The 21533-nt window shown below is 51.8% G+C and overlaps 2 protein-coding genes across 5 annotated transcripts in view; one reads left to right on the top strand and one right to left on the bottom strand.

The window, feature by feature from the left end:
• The first annotated feature begins 1835 nt into the window (after window positions 1-1835).
• Window positions 1836-9883, top strand: PLA2G3 (phospholipase A2 group III). Its single transcript, XM_006273488.4, has 7 exons — window positions 1836-2561; window positions 3192-3324; window positions 4057-4191; window positions 5559-6142; window positions 6463-6586; window positions 7388-7522; window positions 8604-9883. The coding sequence occupies exons 1-7, from the start codon at window positions 2006-2008 to the stop codon at window positions 8887-8889; spliced, it is 1953 nt and encodes a 650-aa protein (XP_006273550.2). The 5' UTR covers window positions 1836-2005; the 3' UTR covers window positions 8890-9883.
• A 2122-nt stretch (window positions 9884-12005) lies between these two features.
• INPP5J (inositol polyphosphate-5-phosphatase J) overlaps window positions 12006-21533 on the bottom strand; it is a 28477-nt gene continuing 18949 nt past the window's right edge. For 3 of the 4 annotated variants that reach the window (XM_006273487.4, XM_019490990.2, XM_059713621.1), the window contains 3 exons: window positions 15251-15328; window positions 13637-13741; window positions 12006-13023 (listed from right to left, as the gene is read on the bottom strand). In XM_006273487.4, coding sequence (XP_006273549.4) covers window positions 12385-13023; window positions 13637-13741; window positions 15251-15328 — 822 coding nt within the window. In that variant the 3' untranslated portion in view covers window positions 12006-12384. Of the gene's footprint in view, window positions 13024-13636; window positions 13742-15250; window positions 15329-17099; window positions 18525-21533 lie in introns of those variants that run through there. The other variant, XM_059713622.1, reaches the window with a different exon arrangement.

Raw genomic sequence — 21533 nt, 5'->3', positions numbered from 1 at the left:
TGCCTCACAGGAGCAGGCCGGGGCGGGGCGAGAGCAGGGCTGCACAGACTCTGCGCTGCTGCTGCTTCGCCACTCGCCACACCCCCGCTCCACGTCTGGACACTCACCACCTCCATCCCAGGGGTACACTTATTAAAAAGGGGCCACCGGGAGTACACTTACTAATAAAAGGTTGAAAACCCCTGACCTAGCTCTTCTCCCTCTGCACTCCTGGGGGCTGGGTCCATGGACAGGATCCCTCCACCTGTGCTCCAGGATGGTGCCCCTGCTCCTGGGTTATTTCAGGGCAAACCAGCATCATTACACTGATGTAGAGTCACAAACCAAGTCACTCTGCTCCTCCCCTGGTCTCCAAGTGCCCGAGGCCAGCAAAGCCTCTTTCATGCCCCCTGGCTGGAGAGTGGAGGGTTCTGAAAATGGGACAAAACTGTTCATTTGACCAAACAGACAGGACAAGCAAAGCATGGTGCGCCGTCATTCCTCAGAAACAGCCCCGGCGCTGGGACCAGGGCAGGTCATTGCCTTGTTTTTGTTTTTTTTAAGGATTTTTTTTTATGTCCCAGGTCATATTAACCAGATTAGGTCCACATCTGTTTGATTCATCCAAGAACCTTATGTGGCCCTACTACCAGCGAATATCCCCCACCCCCACCTGGGGCTTCAGATACTTCCAAATTCTTTGGCAGGCATCCTATGTGCAGGCCCAAGCCTGGAGGCTTGGAGTTCAAATGCCCCCCAGTTTCATAGTTTCATAGTTGGTAGGGTCGGAAGGGACCTGAGCAGATCAAGTCTGTCCCCCTGCCATGGCAGGAAAGAGTATTGGGGTCAAACGACCCCAGCAAGGTGTTCGTCTAACCTCCTCTTAAAGACCCCCAGGGTAGGAGCCAGCACTTCTCTTGGAAGTTGGTTCCAGATCCTAGCCTTCCTGACAGTGAAGTAGCGCCTCCTGATGTCTAGTCTGAATCTACCCTCTGCCAGCTTGTGACCGTTATTTCTTGTCACTCCTGGGAGTGCTCGGGGGAACAGGGACTCCCCCAATGCCTGCTGGTCCCCCCTGACTAGTCTGTAACAGGCCACTAGATCCCCCCTCAGCCTTCTCTTATGGAGGCTGAACAGGTTCAGGTCCCATAGCCTCTCGTATGGCCTGCCCTGCTGCCCCCCGATCATGTGACTGGCCTTCCTTTGGACCCTCTCAATGCTAGCCACATCCCTTCTGAAGTGCGGTGCCCAGAACTGGACGCAGTACTCCACCTGCAGCCTGACGAGTGTCGCAGAGAGGGGGAGGATCACCTTCTTGGACCTGCTTGAGATGCATCTGTGGATGCCTGACAAGGTATGGTTGGCCTTCCTGACCGTGTCCCCGCACTGTCGGTCCATGTCCTCATAGGGCCTGCCCTTTCGCTTGTCCTCAGCTGTAGGAGCAAGCTAGGGAGGAGTCTCCCATTTCCATTAAGTCAGTGTGTAGCCAAGATCCTCCCACTGGAAGCTGGCCAGTGAGCTATGAGGCTCTTATAGGGAAGCCTGTCTGCAAGTTGAAACGGGTGCACCCTGCACCACACAAAGTCATTTGTAAGGCACCTCCCTGGTCAGGGTACTGCCCCCTGCCACGTTCGTGGTATTTCCCCTGCCTTGTATCCTTGACAGAGGGAAATCTTTGGCAGCCGTTTCCCCAGTGTGCAGTCAGTCTGAGCACGCCGTGTGGCTGATGGCTGCAGGAAGCAAGCTAGCGGGAGGGAGTGGCCTGGAGCCGGCAGCCTGCAGGTGCAGCCCAATCAGCTCCCAGCTACCCAGCCAGACCCTCCTTACACATCAGTGCACACTTAAGCTTCCTCCTAAAAACCCAACTGAGGGAGGGAGTTTCATTCATTCCTGCTGAGCTCTGCCCACTCCTCCCTTCCGGCTGCTGTTCCTGCCAGGGCTGTAGTCTAAGGCGGGAAGGAGGTCAGGGGACTTTGCAGTTGGCTGGTAAACTGGATGAGGCTGGGAGGGTGAGAGACTGGATCCGATGTGGCTGATGTACTGCTCCCTGTGGCTGTTCTTTAGGGTGCTGATTTTTTCTCTGGCTGCCCCATGTACCTGCAGCTCTCCAGGGTCCCTCAGCAGGACCAGCACCTTTTGCTATCAGGAGGTCTTTGGGAGCACAGGGGCTGCTGGCACCAGATATCTGAGTTTCCTTAGCCAGAGCTCTGAAGACTTAGTGCTCTTCCAGAGCACATGGGACATGAACAGGCACCTACTGGCATGCTCCATCCAGAAAGAGGCCTCAGTAACACACCTGTACCAGGACTTCTGTGCCCAGCATCTACAGAACAACTTTTCTGGCAGCTCTTGGAGCCCAGCACTTCAGCGGGACTTGGATGCCCTAGACAAACAGAGGAATGCTTGCACCAGGATTGAAACCGTGGAAGCAGGTGGACCCAGAATAAGGAGAGCACTCATGGAAAAGAGGGCAGAACCACCCCCAGAGAAGGTTAGGCACCGGAGGAGCCGGCGGGGCTGGACAATGCCAGGGACACTGTGGTGTGGAGCTGGGGACTCAGCAAAGAACTTCACTGAGTTAGGTAAGAATCTAAACCCCAGAAGTTTTTGGTGCAGCTCCCAGTGCCCCCATCTCCCCTAGGACTGAGCCAGCAAAGCTGGATCCCAAGGCTCTGAGCAAGAGGAAGCTGGTATTCCCAGGTTGAAAGCCTCTGAATTTGTCTTAATGGTGGCCCCAATTTATTCCCGCCCAGGGCTCTGTGGCCCCATTACATATTGGTGAACTTGGAGAAGGTCCAAGATATCTGAGAAACTGAAGGGCTTCGGAACAGGGCATCACCCTTTTCTGGAACTTCCAAGGCTCCCCGCCTTACCGTGTATGGTCTCATCAGGGTCACCAGCGTCCTTATTGCCGTTGTCCTCATGCCAGGTATTACTGATGTGTTATCAGTGTTGAAGTTTCAGGAACTGCAATGCCTACATATGAGAGTGGCAGATCTCACTAGAGTCCAGTTGGCCTACTGGGAGGCAAGCCCTGCACATTGCCCACAGGCAAGAGCAAAAAAGAGTCCACATTCCCTCCACTGCTTGCAGCTTCCAGCCATCACTCCTTTGGGGAAGCAACAAAGGCAGGGTGCTTCTGCAGGTGCTGCCCTGCTTTGTTACAGGAGTGCTATATCAGCCATTCTGACCTGCCCATCCCTTCCCTGAAGGAATCTTTCAGGGCCCAGACTTGTGCTGCCGAGAACATGACCAATGTGCAGAGCAGATCACTGCCCTGGAGTACAACTATGGCATCCGCAATTACCGTTTGCACACCATCTCCCACTGTGACTGTGATGCCAGGTGAGTAGGGCTGATCACAGGTGCAGCATGGCTCAGGGGCCTAGCTAGGAGTAGAGGAGTCTGGTTCTGTCAGCTCCACCACATCTCAAATCCCATAGTGTGCCAGGGTACCAGCAGTGTCACTTAGGCTCAGGAGATGCCCAGGGCTGGAATAGCAGGGCTATGGACTGGGACTGAGGGGCATCAACAGGGCTGGGGTGGGTCAAGGGAAGCCTGAAAATGCCTGGGATCCCTCAGTGGCTCAGCCCTTCCTGCCACATGTGGCATTTCCAAAGGACAGGTGATTCCTACCCCTCTGTTGTGCCAGAGACAGAGACCAGCAGAAAGTCAATGGAAATGACTCAGCAGTCCCTGCTCCCTTGAAGGCTGCTGCTGTCAAAGCAGGACTACCAGGCTCCACTTGTTCGTTATTCATCCCTTCTCCTCCAGCACTTAGGCCTATGCTGTGAGGGTGCCGAAGTGCAGCAGTCCCTGCCAGGGAGATCTGCTAAGAAGCTTTATCCCTGAGCTGCAGGGTTTGTCACTGGAGGCCAGGATCAGGGTATGCTCATCAACCCCCCCCCCCCCTCCTCCTCCCCCCATGGCAGCCTTTCTCTCTGCTCCCTCTTCTTAGAGCCAGCACATCCCTTCCTCCCTAGCTGTCCAAGTCCTGGCTGCTTCCCTCTTTTAGTCACATTGCCCTGTGTGCTAGGCTCTGACATGCCAGGCCTTGACATACCTGGCTGATTGCAGGTTCAAGCAGTGCTTACTGGATCTGAATGACACCATCTCCAACATCATTGGCATCACCTTCTTCAACCTGCTGGAAATCCCATGCTTTGTGCTGGAGCAAAGTGAGGAGTGCATGGAGTGGCACTGGTGGGGAGGGTGAGTACCCATTCCAGGGTCAGAACAGTGACCTGAACTCAGATTATTGCAGGGCTTCCTGAGCTAAGAGCTGACAGGTTAGGACAGGCTATAGATTTGCCAGGCACCAATTTTTCCAGACCAGGTTCACCCCAACAACAATTCACCCACTGTGCGTGCTCTGTACAGTGCAGGCTGGGTGTCTCTCCGGCTTGTCATCACCCTTGTCACCAGCAGAAGAATTGTGAATGTTCTGAGGGCAGAAATGACTGCCTCTGACTGCCAGGGCATGGAAAACACCTGTGTGCCCCTAAGGGACTGACTGCCTGGGAAGATCCCATGAAATGGAGGCTGAACACAGTCCTATGAGTGAGAAATTCCTAACCAACTGGGTCCTTGAGAGCTCATGCAAGACCAGGCAGAGTCAGGCTGTGCCCAGTGGGCAGTGGGCTAAACAGAGATGGACAGAGTTTCTCGTTCCTCAGCCAAGCTGCCCCACCCTACTCAGGGACTCAGGTGAGAATAAGGGCTCTGGTACTTAAGGTGCTGGTTTGATATGAGTTCCAGAAATGTAGTGGGGCTTTGGCCAAACTACCTCTGACTCAGGCTGTGGAGGATTAAGGCCAGGGCAGCCCAGAACGTGGCCCTGGACTATGGTGATGGGTGGGGCACTTTGTCTTTCGTTGTGACCAAAATAGAAAAGGGCAAGGCAGGACCCCAGAAGCAGAGGGGGCAGAGGCCCAGTGGTGTAAGTCAGCTGTCCTTGGTGGGGTTTTTTACAGTCCCACCAATGCCCAGTGCTCAGCTTGTCCCTGCAGACCCCACAAGAGCATTGTGGTACCACTTTGTGCAGCCTCCCAGGCAGGTTGCCACTGTCTCTCTTGTTGGGCATGGACTGCCCATCCCCATCCCCCAGTGGCTAATCCAGTGCTTTGGCTCCCTTGCTCTGCAGCCCCAAGGTCAAGAGACTGGCTCTATAAAGGCCCAGCATTAGCGAAGGCCGTGTGGCTCCATTGCCTGGCGTGGTGAGGAAGTGTTGTGGCTACAGAGTAGGCTGGCTAGCTGCCAGCAAAGCATATCATTTTGCCACTCTAGCTGATTGGCTGCTGTGGGTGGTGCGGCTAGGAGGGCAAGGCAGAGCAAGCCAGCTTCTACCAGTCTCTTTGCATCACACCAAAGCAAGTGCTGCCACATGCTGGGAAAGCAGTGCAGCAGGTGCAGCTACTGGGAGCTCCCCAGCAGAGCCAGTTGGCACTGGGAGAAGCAGGTGTGTATGTACTTGAGGGGGACCCCTGGGAACAGTACCATGCCCTTAGGGGTGCCTGGGTAGGGTGTGGGGAGTAGGGAGCCAGGGTTTATGTTATCTCAAATCTTCTCTACTTCCTCAGGTGTAACCGCTATGGCTTGGTGCCTCTGGCACGGGTAATGGAGCAAGGCCAGTACCACTATGACCCTGCCCTGGGGAAGACAGGCAGCCCTACCCCATACCCTCCTTCCCCAGACAAAGGCAAGAAGCCCTCTAGGCTGGACAAGAAGCACAAGAAGCACAAAAAGCAGATGGAAAAAAGCCCTGCTAGGGCCATGAAACATGGTGACGGCATCCAGAGTTTGCAGAGCCACATGAAGGACCAGAAGCCCATGACACCCTTGCTGCCCAGGAGGTTGGACACACCGCTCCCTACTCCTAACAAGAGTAGGGTCTCACCCACATTAGGGCATGTCCCAGCATCAGTGAGGCAAAAACCAGGTACTCTTGCTACAAGTACCTCATTGGAGCAGGGCACCATGACAGGGAAAGAACACCTGTCCACAGGAGGGTACCATGTGGAGCAGAAGGTACAGCACCAAACCAGGGGTCCAGCATACTCTGCCCAAAGGACCAACTCCATGAAGCAGAGAGTGATTCCCCCTCCAGCCTTGGAGATGCACAGGGGAATCCCTGCACCACATCAGAACAAACAGCACCACCTGAGTGAGTGACTACAAAGAGGAATGGGGCTGAGGGGGAGTGGGGAGGCAAAGGTGCAGTGCTGGTGGCCCGGAGCAGTCAGCAAAGGTGCTTTGCTAGTTCTCAGGGACAGCAGGCACACAGTATGCCCTGCATAGATGCTCCTAGAGACTACCTGTGATGCATGTCTGGTGCCCAGCTTGTGCCCCTGGCATTGGCATAGTGTCCAGTGTGTGGTCAAGGGCATGTACACCCTTTCTGGTCCTGTGATTCCTTGGGGATAAGACATGATATGTCTCAGCTGCTTTCAGCATATTGCCTCCTCTCTCTTTTACCGGGTACAGCAAGGAGCTGCAGGTGCTACCAGCGCCTTGACCAATGCGAGCACAAGATTGCACCCAATGAACTTAAGTATCAGCTGCACAACCTGGACTTCCGGACTCTGTTCCATTGTAACTGCACCCGCAGGTCAGTGCTGCTTCTGCAGGCTCTGGGACTTGTCTTTTTCAAGCACTGGGACATTTGTTGCACAAGGTACCCCTTGTGTAGGCAGGCATTACTCAGCTTGATTCTGATGGGAAGGGAGCAAGGGCACAGGGCTGGGATGTGCCTTCCTCCAACTCTGCATGGAGCAGGACCAATGAATCCCTGATCGCCGGGGCAAGATGCAGAAAGGACAAGCTAGAAGTGTCTAGAGCTGCCGAGGAGGAAACATTCTGTGTGTAGGATCCAGCCTTGCCCAGTCAGGCAAGATACCAGGGCACTTCCTACAGGAGATCTGCCAGCCTGGCAGTGGCACTGAGGAGGGCTGGGGAGACGTAAGTAGGGAGACAGAATGTGGAGATCAGTTTCTTACCAAGTGCAGGAGTAGGTGGGAAGTTGGACACAGTGCTGGATGTTACCCAAGAGATGGGTGGGCCCATACTACCTGAGCATGTGCACAGCTGCAGCCTTAGTTTGCAGTGCAAATTCCCAGCCCCACTGTGGCACCAGTCCCCAAGCTGCACAAGGTTCAAACCTGACAGTTATTTTGGGGCTAGCCCTGCCTAGTCCCACCCTCACCACCTTCAAGCCTGTGCCCTCCTTCCTGAGCAGCCCTAGTCCACTGCTGGCTAAATGGAGGTGTGTGCAGGAGGTCAGAGCATCTGCTGTCCCTACTGGGATAAGTGGGGTGAGATGGGGTGCTGGCCAATTCCTGGTGTTATCACTATGCGTCTGTCCCACGCTGGGCATTATGGTGCTGTTGTTAGTTACTCCTTTCTCTTGCAGGCTGGCACGGTTTCTGCGTAGGATACAGAGTCCCAACGAGATGGAAGAGTTGGTGCTGTCCGACTACATCTCCATGGGCTGCTTTGTGCTGGAGCCACCTGCAGGCTGCTTGGCTGGAGAGGACCAGCAACCCAAGTGAGTGCAGCCTCTGCTGTGGGGACAAAGGAAGGGGATTCCTGCCCAGGCCAGCCTTAGGACCTCTGGGAAGGAGAAGTAGGTGCTTCACTTGGCACTCCAGAGTCTGAGCTCTGATTTGAGGTGGGGAAGCCACGCAGGCTGGGTGCTGAGCAGAAGGACAGGGCTTGCTTCCCAAGAGCAGGTTGCAAGGCCAGGTACCACAAGGCTTAAACTGTGTTGTTTGACAATTCCTTCATGGTGCTGAGGGAGACAGCAAAGGCTGGGCATAGTTGTTTTCTCACCACTGGGTGGCAGCACAGGACCACCATGTGCTCTGGGAGAGGAGAGAGTAGGTCCTGCTCTTGTGCATCCAGGGACCCTGTCCCCACTGGAGCTGGGGGCAGTGGCTTGCTGGAAGCAACTCCAGGTGCACACTGCAGTTCCACGGCCTTTGCCGGCCCAGAACCCCCCACTCAGGCCTCTGCCTCTTCAAGGTGCCAGCAGCAGTCACAGCCCGGGTTTGAATTATAGGGGAGCTTAGGGGGGAGTCCAGGGGGAGGGGGTTAAGCCCCCCGCATAAGAGACAAAAGCCCCCTGTAAGATTTAAAAAACATAACCTGGGGGGGAGGGGGGTTCCGGTTTTATTAGGGTATCATGATGGGCAGCCCTATTTTTTTGTAGACTTCCACAGCAGTCCAAGTGCAATTCAAACCCTGCTCACAGCCCTTGTTAGCAGTGGTGATGCTGACATGTGACTTAAAAGAAGACACAGTCCTTGCTCCATGGGGCATAGTCTGAATGGGGGTGGTGGGGAAGGCTGATTCTGGGGAGTCCTGGACACCCAGGAAGGCCTCAAGGCCTCAGTTTGGCCACCCAAGACAGACAGGGGAGGGTAGAAGGACTGCAAAACTAGGCCTCAACTCTGTAGGCCTCTACACCCCCACCCATTGGCCACTTCAGCCCCAGGCAGGGTGACTGCCCCAGCTTAGCTCCAGGGCAGACAGCTATAGCAGGGACTATGTACAAAGTTGGGGAAGTGAGGGGAGCAGCAGCTAGTGGACATACCCCTAAGCAAACTGCTCTGTGTTCTCTCTGGCAGCTGTATTGGCAAGGGCCGGGCTGTCCTTGTGCCCGCAGGGCATCTGAAGAACACACTGAAGAGATGGGGGCAGCAACCCCCAGCCCCCGTCAAAGTCAAGCGGCAAGAATGGGAGGCACAAGGTGGAACAATCGGGCTCTATAACAAGTGTCTCCAGCTGGCCAGGGCAGTGCAGAGACGTGATGCTAAGCTTGGTACGTCGCTTCCCCGAGCCAAGGCAGCCTCAGAGCATATGGACACAGCATGGGAAAATCCACAGGCACATACTGGCAGTGCACCATACTGACTTCACAGCCAGCACTAGCATCACTTGGCTCTGAGACAAGAGAAAGAGTGAGCTTGAGCACAGTCTGCTGCACTTGAGCCCTGGTTGGACAGTATGTATCATCACATGGAGATCTGGGATAGCCCCAGCCCCCTACAGCAAAAGTTGGGGAGATAGGACAAGATGGCACAGATGCCTGTCCCCTCCTTGTCCTTACCCTACTGTGGGCTGGGGTGGTCCTGGAAGCAGGAGGGAATGATGCTGGTTGGTACCAACCCAGGATAGCAGAACCCCTCCCCCCAAAATCCATGTATCCAGGAGGCGCAGGTCCCCCCCACTTTTTTTTCCCAATAAGTTAAATAGCCCCAGTGCTGTGGGAGAGGCTGTGTTGGGGTAGAAGCCCAGTATGCCGGGATGCCGTAAAGGCACGTGCCACAGCTGGATGCAAGGACACCTCCCCTCCACAAGGGAGCTTGCAAGGCCAGGCCACTGTTCCCCAAAGGTAATAGGGGGTCTCTGTCCTGCCCGGGATCTGAGATCCTGCAGAGGTTCCACTACCAGTAGCCATTCCCCTACCTCCCTACCTCTAACTCTGGAGTGTCCAAAGGCTCAGCTGAATCTCTCCAAGGCTGTCAAGAAGCTGAGGCTCTGGGCAGAAGTGTCCAGAGGCCAGAGGGAGGGCCTCTGAGCCAGGTCTTTGGAGTTCAGCCTTGCTGCGTAAGCCTTTTGCCTCTTTCTACCTTTCTAGCCAGGTATGTTCTATCCCCCTTTTTATAGCACTGCAGCATGGTCTTGTAAGCCTTATGACTTGTAGCCTGACACTGCACTCTTCCTGGAATGGGGCATGCCTGCTGCTGCAATCCACTCTGTGCCTGCAGTTGTGGTGCATATGATAGCAAAGTTATGAGATTTATGTGCAGGGGTGGAGCTGTGCCCTCTGCTGGTCTCCACCCCTTGGTGGGCCTTGGCTTTCTGCCTGTAAATAATGCAGAAATAAAGATCTTAGTTCAGTCCTGCCATATCCTATCATTGGTCTTGGTAAAGTCATCAACACAGGGATCTGCCTTGCACCCATGCTTCAACCTCCCTGTTAGGCACAGCCTTGGTTCCACCCCTGCTCATATCCTCCCCACCTTGTTCTGTTCACCATCTACTTCCTTTCCCAGCCCCTGGCAGGGGAGGGATGGCTCCTCACCCCAGTTCCCTGTGGCTGGTAGGCATCACAGTAGACATGGACCCTGCTATTTTGTTCTCTGCTGAGAAGTGACTGCTGCTAATTTTAGCCCAGTACAAAGCTGAGCACAGCAGGGGAGCTGCTGCTTTCATGCAGGAAGGGGCACATGGAACATGTGAACAGGGATCCAAAGTGCCTCTGGGGACTTGGCCCTGACTGGAATCTGCCAAGACCTTGGTCCAAAGGTAGGAAAGAGCCAGGGCAAAGAGAGTCTGTATGGAAAATGTTCCTACACTACCTCAGTGCTTGGGCACGTTCTTGTCACACCCTGCCTGTTCCACAGCCAGGAAGAAATCTGTCTCATATTGCCTACTGGTATAATCTCTTCTTCCTGCTTCCCAGCCAGCTTAGAAAACTGTGCACCCAGGGGTCACATCCTGCACAGGACCCACGCACCGACTGCAGCTGCTGCAGAATTGGCTCACAAAAAACCTTGGCATCCTGTTGTAGTATAGGATCAACACTGACCAGCAGTGATGGGAGAATGTATGCCCCATCCCCTATCAAACTCTTCACCCAATTTACTTCAGCACAGAGCCTCTTGGAAGCCTACTTGAGCACTGGGGTCAAGACTGATTGCAAACATAAAAGCATCTTCTACAAGCCCCCTTCCACACAGCAGCAGTCCCCTCAGGACCATTCTGTGGCATGGTGGTCAGCATTGCCCACAAAAGGGAAAGCACCCTCTATCGTACTTCTTGCAGCACAAGGCCCTTTAGCACCCCATTTATGATGTTTCCTAGCACAGCTGGTGTCCTCACCATGCCAGCTACACTGCCCAAGTCCTAACCTTGCCATTTGTCCCCTTCTCAGTCTCGGGTTTCTCTCAACCTCTGCTTTTTCCTGCCACCACAGTATCAACGAATGAAAGCACAGCATTGCTAGAGGGTGGAAGGGTGGTTTATTCCATCACTTGCAGTGTGGTATGACACAATGCATCAGAGCTATACTATTCCTGAGCCACAGGCATGGAGTATCCAGACTCACCCACTCCCCTAACAGCTTCTGTCCATTCCCTAATCCCAGGGTACTTACAAAAGCTGACTAGACACACACCAGGCTCTGGAGAGCAAACTGCACACAGCTGTGCACCATGGGGAGGAGCACTCCTTCCCCTTCTTGAGCTCCTGCACTAGTCACTTCTAATAGCTCCCTGCCACCATTCTCAAACTCTTCTCTGTCACATGAAGGCATCCAGTTCCTCTCTGCCATCCCTTACCACCTCCACAGTAGCTTCCTACAACCAGAGCTTCATCACCACCCCCCACAGCCTCTTGGGTCAAATCTCACCCAAGTATCAGTCTGCCAAAGCCATTGCCATGGCAATGTGATGCTGCCATGGGCTCCCTGCATGGCCCAAAAGCCAGCCAAGCCTCAGCCAATGTTCAGCTTGCTTGGTCACCATAACTCTTTCCCATTGAAGAGGCCAGCTGGCTCCCAAGCAGGCTGCTCTGAAAGTGGGACACCCCAAGACACCTCCCTGTCCATCTTTGAGTCACTGTCTGGGCTTCGAGGAGCTTCTGTCCCCAAACTCTAGCTCAGCCGTTTCCCACTTTAAACCTAGGTACCTTGCAATTGACAGTCACTTCTATGTCCTGGCTCAGCTCTCAGACCTAGGAAGGACCTTCCCCACCCTAGAGAAGACAAACCTTCAGTCACACCAGGCTTATCCCATAGCTGTCCAAAGAATCCCAGTGGCACCACACTGCTTGTACAACACCTGACATAGCAGCCCTTCTAGCCTGGGGCTTGCTGGTCCTTACTCTGACTGGTCTGTGGTCCTCTCTTGCTCCCATCTATACCATACTGTCACAGAATAATGCTCTGCAATTTCTTCCCAGAGAAAAGTCCAGATTGCCCATTTCATCTCTCAAAATATAGAGTCAGCACCAGGTCCCAGCTCTCCAGGTGCACAGAAATTTGGGGAAGATTTAATTACTAGAATAACTTAACAAGGAGGAAAATTCAGGGCAGCTCCATTGGGATGTTGCGTTTCACTCACAACACTTAGCACCACACCAGGAGGGGGTGATTGTCAAAATGGGTGCCGCATGGCTGCAGCTTCCCAGGGATGTGACCATGTTGCATGGACACTTGCTGATGATGCTTCTTATGGAACACCAGATGGGAGGAAAGACTGGAGCATCTGGAGTGGCCAAATTGTGGGCAAGAAAGGCAACACATAGGGAGGCAGACAGCAGCTCTCTATATGGGGATGGTTACTAGTGGTTTCACAACGGTTGGTACCCAGAAGTTGCTGCGCAGTGCCAGCCCACCTGTCCTCAGTGGCTCATGTTGCGGACATAGCTCTCCAGGTCCTTGGCTTCCTTGGGACTGGACCCTTCTTTGGGGGAGGTGCTGAACAGGCCTGCCAGCATGGCTGTGGGGCTAGTGGGGCTCATCCGCCTGGCAGGGTAACCCTGGTCAGCACTCCCTCTCCTCTGGTCCATGGCCTGGTTGAAGGTCTCCAAGCGGAGAGTGGGTAACAGACTGAGGTTCCTGGGGTCAGTCTTGGCCAGGGGACTGTCACGGATTCCCCCATGCTCCCCCACAGTCCGGTAGGAGGGTGCAGTACAGCTCTCCCTACTCTCCAGGGTCCTTGCTGGCTCCTTGCCCTTGGAATTGAACCGAGGTAGCTGGTCCTGGGGCAGGTGGATGCTGGGGATGTCTCCTTTGAGGCCACAGCGACTTTGTGGTGATGGGCTGCGGCTGACCGCTCTTTCCCGGCTTGATGGCCGGAGGATGAGCCCCTGGAACTTGGACAGGCCAGGACTCCGGCTCCGGTGCCTTTTCATTTTACCAGGGCTGGGGCTACGGGATTTGGGTGCCAGCAGAACCAGGGTGCTGTCATCCTCTTCATCAGAGCTGGTGCTTGAGCTGTCCGTTGGGCTGCTGCCTGCCTCAGATGTGGGCAGTGAGATCTACACACCCAAAAAGAGAATTAACAGCCAGGTGGCATTGCCTCAGTAGGAATGCAATGGTAGGAGAAATGTGCCTTTGCAGAGAGAAGACCTAGGCTGCCCTGCACCTCTGCCCTTTTCCTGTGCCTAGGTCTGGAGCCGCCAAGTGTACTGGGGCCATAGAAGCAACACAGGAGGACTTGAGCAGGCCACTTAGGCTGGTAGCCAGCAACTCTGGGATACAGTTTGGGAAAATGGCACAGGAACATTTGAGATAGGGCCATCTCTATTTTTCTCATACTTGAGTAATGCCTGGCACAGAAGAGCTCCACAATGCCATAAAAATACCTGTAGTAATACATTCCCACCTCATTCAGCTGCAAGCTCCCATCCCCACGGCATCACCTCAGCCTCCATGAAGCTCCCCAACCCCACAAAAGGCATCACACTCTTTCCATAGAATGATATTCACCCAGTCAGACCCTGCCCAGTTACCCCTACCCCACCTGTAAAACTCCCCTTCCTGCACTGTGCACATGCACTCCTTCCCACCTGCCTGGCACCCCGCATCTCCCCCACAACCTCCCCCTGAGGATTTGCCCAGGCCCCGTCTCTCTGCAGGGCAGTGGCTGACCTGGAAGGGCTCTGTCACCCCAGCAAGGCTGCTGCAGTTGTTGCTGTAGTAACCAAGAATGTATTCGCCTTTCCCTTTGGGTAGTGCCTCCTCAGAAAACATCACCTAAAGCCCAGAGACAGCAAGTGGGTGTCAGGGTGCCATAGAGCAGAAACTGGGTTACCTCCATGTAATGGCAAGGATCCCAAACATGGGCATTCGAATGTGCACTTGGTATCCAAATGAATTTCTAAAATGATAGGCAAACGCAAAGCAGGACCAGACCAGAAAAAAAAAAATCTCCCAGATATACAGCAGCACCACAATGGGGAGCCCCTCTCAAGAAGAGTTTGGAAGAAGAGAAGCCCCAAACCCCAGAACAAAGCCAATCTGCCCTGCACCTCTGTTTTAGGTTCAGAACAGGTCCCATCTTCGCCCTTAGCTAGCCTCTGTGGCTGGATGGCTCTGGTCAGTACTTTGTGATCTGCTGACTTAGGTTTAAGCAACAAATCTGTGGAGTTCAGAGGCCCAGCAGAGCCAAATGCCTGTGCCACAGCCTTCCTCCCAAATCCCTGGGGTGGAAAAGCACAACAGTACTGGCACCACATATATTGACAGAACAGTAGTGCAGATCACCAGCCTCAGCAGAGGATGCCAGTCCTCTGGAGATGCACAGTCCCTGCTCAAGCATAGAGTTCAACAGGTTGCCTGGGCCTGGGAGATGCCCCAACTCATGGGGCCAGGGCCATCTCCACCATGAGGACACACACACAGAGGGACCAATTCACCTCCAGAGTCCTACTAGCACACAATGCCCCATCCCTTTACAACCAGGGCTGGGACTCCACATCTTCCACAGTTTCTCTTATCTGGTGGCCCACAGATGACCCACTCCATTCTGGGGTAGGATCACCACTGATCTCAGGTGCCTCCCATTCAGCTGTGTGTTCCCCTGGCATGGAATAGGCTGCTTAAACAACTGCAGGAGCTTAAACTGAGTACGAAGCTAGAGAGACTGCTCTGATCTCAGCAGGTAGGGGCTAGCTTCCCATTAGGCCAGAAAGGAATGAAGCAGCTATGGGAAAGGTTCAGCCTAGGACTTGAGAACACAGCCAAGGGTAGGAGGGCCAGCCCAGGCCAAGCCAGTAGGGTGCAGAGCCTGCAGCCAGCGGTATTCCCAGTCTCTGCTCCCCAACACCTCACCCCATGGCTCAACTGCTGACACAGGTGGAACTGCATCCCAGCAAACATGTTGGCAGCTCCCCAGTTGTCAGACTGATGCTGGCCATGGCATCTCCCACACACATGGCTGCATGGGGGGTGAAGGCTCTGTTCTATCCTCCCACACACGTGGGGTCTCCAGGCCTAGCAGAGCCAAATGCCAGTGCCACAGCCTTGCTCCCAGATCCCTGGGGAGGAAAAGTACAGCGATATTGGCACCACACATATTGACAGGACAGCAGTGCAGATCACCCATCTCAGCAGAGGATGCCAGTACCCTTTGGAGATGCATAGTCCCTGCTCAAGCACAGAGGTCTACAGGTTGCCTGGGACTGGGAGATGCCTCAACTCATGAGGCCAGGGCAATCTCCACCATGGGGCCATACATACTACTGCAGAAAGACCGATTCAGACCTGGTGTATGCTTCCGTCTGTATCCTCATGCTTGGCCCATACATAGGACACGTAGTCTTTAGGGTGCCTGAAGCCTACCTGCAGGAAAGAGAAACAGCTAGCAGGCTAGAACCCCCACAGTTCACCAACCACAGAACCTACTCCTGCCCCCATTAAATGCCCAATTTGGATCCTAGCCTATGAAGGCTTCCAAATCAAACCCTCAGCTCCCAGCCACCTCTACCATGCCCCAAGCCAATTTGGGGCTTCCATTAAGGCCACATGAGGGCTGATCTTTCAATTAGTGCTAAACACCCACAGCTCCCTTTCATTGATAGCATTGCCAGCTGCAGCACCCAAAATGCACAGGCCAGATCCCAGAAACCATGGGATTGAGGCATTTTAAAATCTTGTGGTTTTTAAGCCAATGGCTGTTCTCTCTCTGCCTCTGAGATGTGGAAACAGCAAGGGGTGCAAGCCAGGGGACCCATGCTCTCTCTGCCTGTGATAGCCAGGGTCATCAGGGACCCCATGTCCACTCTACCTTTGCTGGTGGGAATCTCATGCCTTCTCTGCCTTTAGGGTTCAGAGGTACTTGGGGGGCACTTTCAGGTTCTTTTCCCCATCCACAGGGGAGAGAAGATTTCACTTAAAAACTGAAAGATACATTCTTTTCCAGCCATGACTCCAAGACCTGGAGCTTTATGAAAGGACAGCGTTAGCTCCACTGATCATCACAGCCTGACTATAGAGATCAAACAGGGGCTGAGAAACCAGGACTCGGGCACTCAAAACTCAGTGGAGACTTTGGCCAGAAATCCAGCCTTCCCCAAACCTGCCTAGCTGGCACTGGAGCATCAGGTATAGAGTGGTTGTCTGCCTCTATTTGGGGTCAGGAGAGGAAAATATGTTGGCTAGGGTTTGTTCAGTTATGTCCTTTCACGCTCCAGCATTAGCAATAGTACCTTATGTTATAGTCATTTATGAAGGATATCCTCCACCCACTCCTTCCTCGCCTGCAAGGGACCTAGCATAGTGATGCCTTCTGCAGAGCCCAGGAAGGGTCTTAACACACAGTGACCTTGGTACCAGCCTACTACGGGAACTGTAGTTAGGAATAATTCCTGCCAGGTTGGATAAAAATCAATTATTTTTTTTAAAGGCGACAAAAAAAATCTGTTGGGTTTTTTTTATTTAAATAAGATTTTTGACTTAATCATATGTTTTGATTTTTTTTTTTTGTTAAGATGCTTTAAAAATGATACAAAGCTAGTTTTAATTTAAGATATGTTAAAGTTTGAAGATATCATCATGGAATAGGGATGATAGCTTCTAATTATATACTATTTGAGACAATATAACCTTTTTAGAAAAGTTTTATAAATAGGTCACAACAGGCCATGGACTATATTAGGGGCCCAATCTTATGGGGTTCCCAGAGGCTCCTCTATAGATTAGTAAAGATTACCCAATGGGACTCAGTACCCAGTCTAGAAGATTCCATTAAGCATCTCTGGTATGCTAGGTTTCAGTTCTCAGTCTGTAGATTTGTGACTGGAAAGATAACATCCTTGTTAACAGCAGTATATGGAGATGAAAGATAACAGACCTGATTACCTACCCATCAGCCCTATTGCCTCTCTGCAAGTTTGTGTATAAAGAGCCAAGCTCTTACCCCTCTCTAAAAGTGCAAAGTTTCAAGAAGTTAAATGAATAGAGAATTATTGAGGTGGAGTAGAGCTGGGCAAGGATGAGGAGTCTGGGGATAAATGCAAGGAGGGAGGGGCAGTAGAAACAAGAGAGAAACATTTTGAGCAGAATATTCCAGAAATACTGAGGAATAAATTTCTGAATATAGCCTCTCCATTGATTTGAGATCTAGCGAGGGAATGATATGGAAGAAGGGAAAAACATATCATGGCAGTCAGCTTCCAGGCCATAAAAGAAACGAGACTATTTGGAAATATTTTAATAAAGTTCCTCTACCTGTAGGTAAGACAGGCTTGCATGCAAAACGCAAACAGTGCAACAAAGAAATGCAAGGCCTTATTTCAGGGGTGGGCAAAATGCGACCCGTGGGCCAGATGCAGCCTGCCAGGCCATTCTATTTGGCCCGCAGGGCCCCTAAAACATTTAGAAAATTAATATTTATCTGCCCCTGGCTGCCTGTCATGTGGCCCTCGACGGCTTGCCAAAACTCAGTAGGCAGCCCTCCACCCAAAATAATTGCCTGCCCCTGCCTTATCTGCTAATGATACCAGTGTTCCAGGCAAATGTATGACATAGTATATCACCTGTAGCAAAAAGAAAAAAAAATCTCCATCATCCAGAAACAACTATAGATATGTTTGTAATAAGAACTAGCAGATTACAGCAAGAATTAAATTGATGGAAAAAAATTGCTCAGTTTGTTTATGCAACAAACTTTCCTGTCCATATGGTTGAGAACACACACTTCATTGAGATGGTTCAGTCATTAAGACCAGGATTGAATCCACCCACCTGCTCTGAGAGCAGATATAGCAGGCAAATTGCTGGATAAAGTGCATGAGAAAGAAACTGAATGGTGTACAAAAAGTCTAGAGGGGAAAATTGTTAACTTGAGTCTTGATGGGTGGAGCAATGCCCACAATGATCCAGTAATGTGTGCTTGCGTGACAGCAGAAGAAGAGACTGTCTACCTTACAGAAACAATTCATACATCAGGAAATGCACACACAGCAGAATACTTACAAGAAGTAGAAGTAACAATAAAAGCTATAACAAACTGTGAAAAAAATTCAAATGTCTAGTAGGCAGCGGTCACAGACAATGCTACAAATGTATCAAAGATGAAAAGAAATCTAGAAGAAAGTGAACCCCCCCCCCAAGCTAGTAACATATTGCTGCAGCACTCATTTGATGCACCTCTTAGCCAAAGACTTCAGTGCTCCCGAAATAAAGGGTAATATTGTTGAAATGGCAAAATACTTCTATAACAGCCATTTTGCAGCAGTTGCTCTGAAGAAAGCAGGAGGAACCAAACTAACTCGTCCACAAGATGTGTGATGGAATTCATTAGTGGACTGTTTTGAACAGTATATTGAGAACTGGTCTAATCTGATGACAATTTGTGAGAAAATTGTGACAAAATAGATGGAACTGCCATAGCCAAAGTTCTCAACATGGGGCTAAAGAGAAACGTAGAACATATGCTGACTATCTTGAAGCCTATTTCTGTAGCCTTGAACAAGGTGCAGGGAAATTGCTGTTTTATTGCTGATGCTGTTGAAATTTGGAAGGAACTGAGTGAGACCTTGAAAAGAGAAATATGCAATGACAGAGTTAAATTACAGGCATTAAAACAAAATGGATCGAGCACTATCTCCAGTTCATTTTCTTGCCAATAGTCTCAATACTCAGTAATAGGGTCAGTCCTTAACTTCTGAAGAAGAGGAGTTGGCTGTGACCTGGGCATCCAGAAAGCATCCCTCCATAATACCACTATAATAAATTTCAGGGCTAAGGATGAACCATTCAAGAAATATATGTTGGCTGATGAGGTCTTAAAGTCACACCAGTGAACTGGTGGAAGTCACTTAAGCACCTGGATCCATCAGAGTCTATTGAAGTGATAACCCAGCTTTTAACAGCCGTAGCTTCTTCTGCAGGTGCAAAAAAAATATATTTTCTTTTTTAGGATTAATTAATTCTAAATTAAGAAATCACTTGGGAACTGAAAAAGCAGGAAATCTTGTCTTTCTTTCCCAGACCCAGTCTATGAATAAACAGGAAGAGGAAGGTGAAGACTAAGTTTGTTGCATAACCCAGTATTTTAAGTTGCTCATGTTGACCTGGCTGATATAATCTATTTTTGTTAAAAACGCATTTCACATTTATAACTAAAATAGTTAAAAATTCAAAAATACATATGCTTGTTTTGTTAAAGTAATTATACATGTTTGTTGTTGAAGAAAAATATCCAAAATAAATAAGCTCGCTGTTTTAGTTAAATAAAACAATTTAGATCTCTATTGGTCTTGGTGACAGTTGTTGTTGTCCTAATACAACTTGACAAACATATCCCCCAAATATTCCTCATTAATCTAGTGAATTGGAGATAGCTTGCCTCCCAATGACTTCAATTAGCTTTGGTAAATAAAATAATCAAATCATAATTCAGTTTTCTGCTGTAGCTGCAAAATTAGCTGTAACTGAAAAAATATTAACAAAAAAATCACTGCTTTAAAATGTATATTGTATACCTTCTAAAAATGAAAACTCACATCTCTCTCTGAGTTATAATATGTATTAAGCTTATATCAAACAACAAGAATGCACTTCTTTATAGAAACCAATGATTGAACCAAAGCTTCCTGACCAGTGATTTAAATCAAATCCACCCTGATTCATGCTGGACAGTCAGAAGACCTCCAAACCAGGCTTCACTGACATCATAGACTTGGATTTGGGGCAAATCATGCTGAGAAGAAATCTGTTGCTGGGAGGAACCAAAGGAGAACCTGGAACTACCAGTCCTCAGAGAAGGAACTTGAATTTCAGGAAACACAGAGGTGCAGTGGTGGAGGGCTGCTTAACAAGTTTCGGTGAGCAGTGGAGAGCCACAAGAGTAGCCCCACCCCTTGACAGGTGACCTGCTCTCTGGTCACCAGCTTAGGACCAGAAGTTTTGCCCCTAACTCCTGACCTTTGCCACCAGAAGTTCTGCCCCTTGCCCTTAGAAGTACTCCTTTTGGGAAGGGTGGTTGCCATCTTGGAACCGGAAAAAACCCAAATTATATACTAAAAATGAAACATCTACAATAGGATATTTTAATTTTATTTCAAAAAATATTTTTGGCCTGATCTGTATGTGTTTGCATTGTGTATATAGAGGTGATTGCATAATCGCTCAAAACAAAGTCTTGCTCTTGTATATCAGGGGGGTGGATGGATATGGGTGGGTGTATGTGTGTGCAGGGGGGGGGATTGGGGCATGCATGGATGTGTGTGTGGGGATGTGTGGAGTGTGGGGGGTATGTTTATGGGATGTATGGGTGTATGAGTATGGGGTTTGTGGGGAGCTGTGAGGTGTGTGGAGGGGGAGGATGGCTGGGGGGGGAAGTGGGAGGGGGTGTGCATGGGAGGGTGTGGGTACAGGCCCTTGGGTGATCACGGCCCACGGCAGGCAGAGCCCCTTGGCAGCGCATGGTCCCACCGAGCCCCAGGACTGCATGTGGCCAGGTTGCCAGCTCCATTGTGCAGGGCTTACATGTCAGAGCCCTGCACCACCGGGGGGAGCCCAGCAGGAAAAAGCTAGCAAGGCAGATCATAGGGCTTGGCCAGGGTGGCAGGGACAGAGGAAGAGCCTGCCTGGCTCCAGAGCACACAGCTCCCTGCCATTCCCCATGACCTGCGCGTACCAGTGAGCGGGGTTGGTCCATCAGCTCCTTCACATGGGGCTCTGCCCAGAGGTACAAGTCAGACAGAGAACCCGGGAACTACACGCAAGCCCCAGGGAGCCTCGTGCAATGGAGCCAGGTGGACCCTGTGTCCCTGCCAGCCCAGCCTCCACACTCCTGCTGCCCCACCTTGGGTCCCTGTTGGCCCCAGCCCCGGCACACCAGTGTGGACCCCACACTCCCACCCAGCTGCCACTGCCACCACTTCCCTGACCCACCGCTGCTGCTGCTCTTCCCCTGCTGCTTCCCTCCCACCTGCTGCCACCCCCTCCATCTGCCCACCTCTGCTACCACTTCCCCCCCACCCCCTCGCCAGCCAGCCCGCTGCCACCTCTTCCCTACCTGTGGGACTGGGGTCAGGGGCCATCCTGCAGTCGAGGCTGGGAGCACAGCACACACTGCCCCCATGGGAGAGATCAGGGCTTGGCCCCATGCGAGCACAGCAGGGGCAGCCCGGGGCAGGGCTGAATACAGCGATTTGGTAGGCACCCGCTCTTGGGCGAGATGAAATCGCATGGCAGGCCGGATCCAGCCCATGGGCCATATTTTACCTGCTCCTGCAGTAGTGTAATTAAGGGGGGGTAACCAGGGCAGTAGCCCTATGTGCTGCCTTAGGGAGCTTCAAAAAGAATAGCTGCTGCCTCTGCCGCTGGCTGTGCTGCTGCCACCAGCCATGGCTGTCCTGAGCAAAGCTCTGCTGCTCTATTGCCTCTGCACAGAGGCTGGAGAAGAGTCCAGGGAGCATATCCCTGTTCTCATCCCTGGTTGCTCTTTGTTTGAGCCCCAGCTGAAAGTCACAATGGCAACTTCCTGCCCCTCCCTCCTGTAGCTGTAAGCTGACACCCTGCTCAAGGCAGGCTGTTC

The sequence above is a fragment of the Alligator mississippiensis genome, chromosome 10 (genome assembly GCF_030867095.1).
Source record: "Alligator mississippiensis isolate rAllMis1 chromosome 10, rAllMis1, whole genome shotgun sequence".
NCBI classification, from domain to species: domain Eukaryota; kingdom Metazoa; phylum Chordata; order Crocodylia; family Alligatoridae; genus Alligator; species Alligator mississippiensis.
Note: the sequence above shows the minus strand (reverse complement) of the source record. Positions and strands in the feature narration are given on the sequence as shown.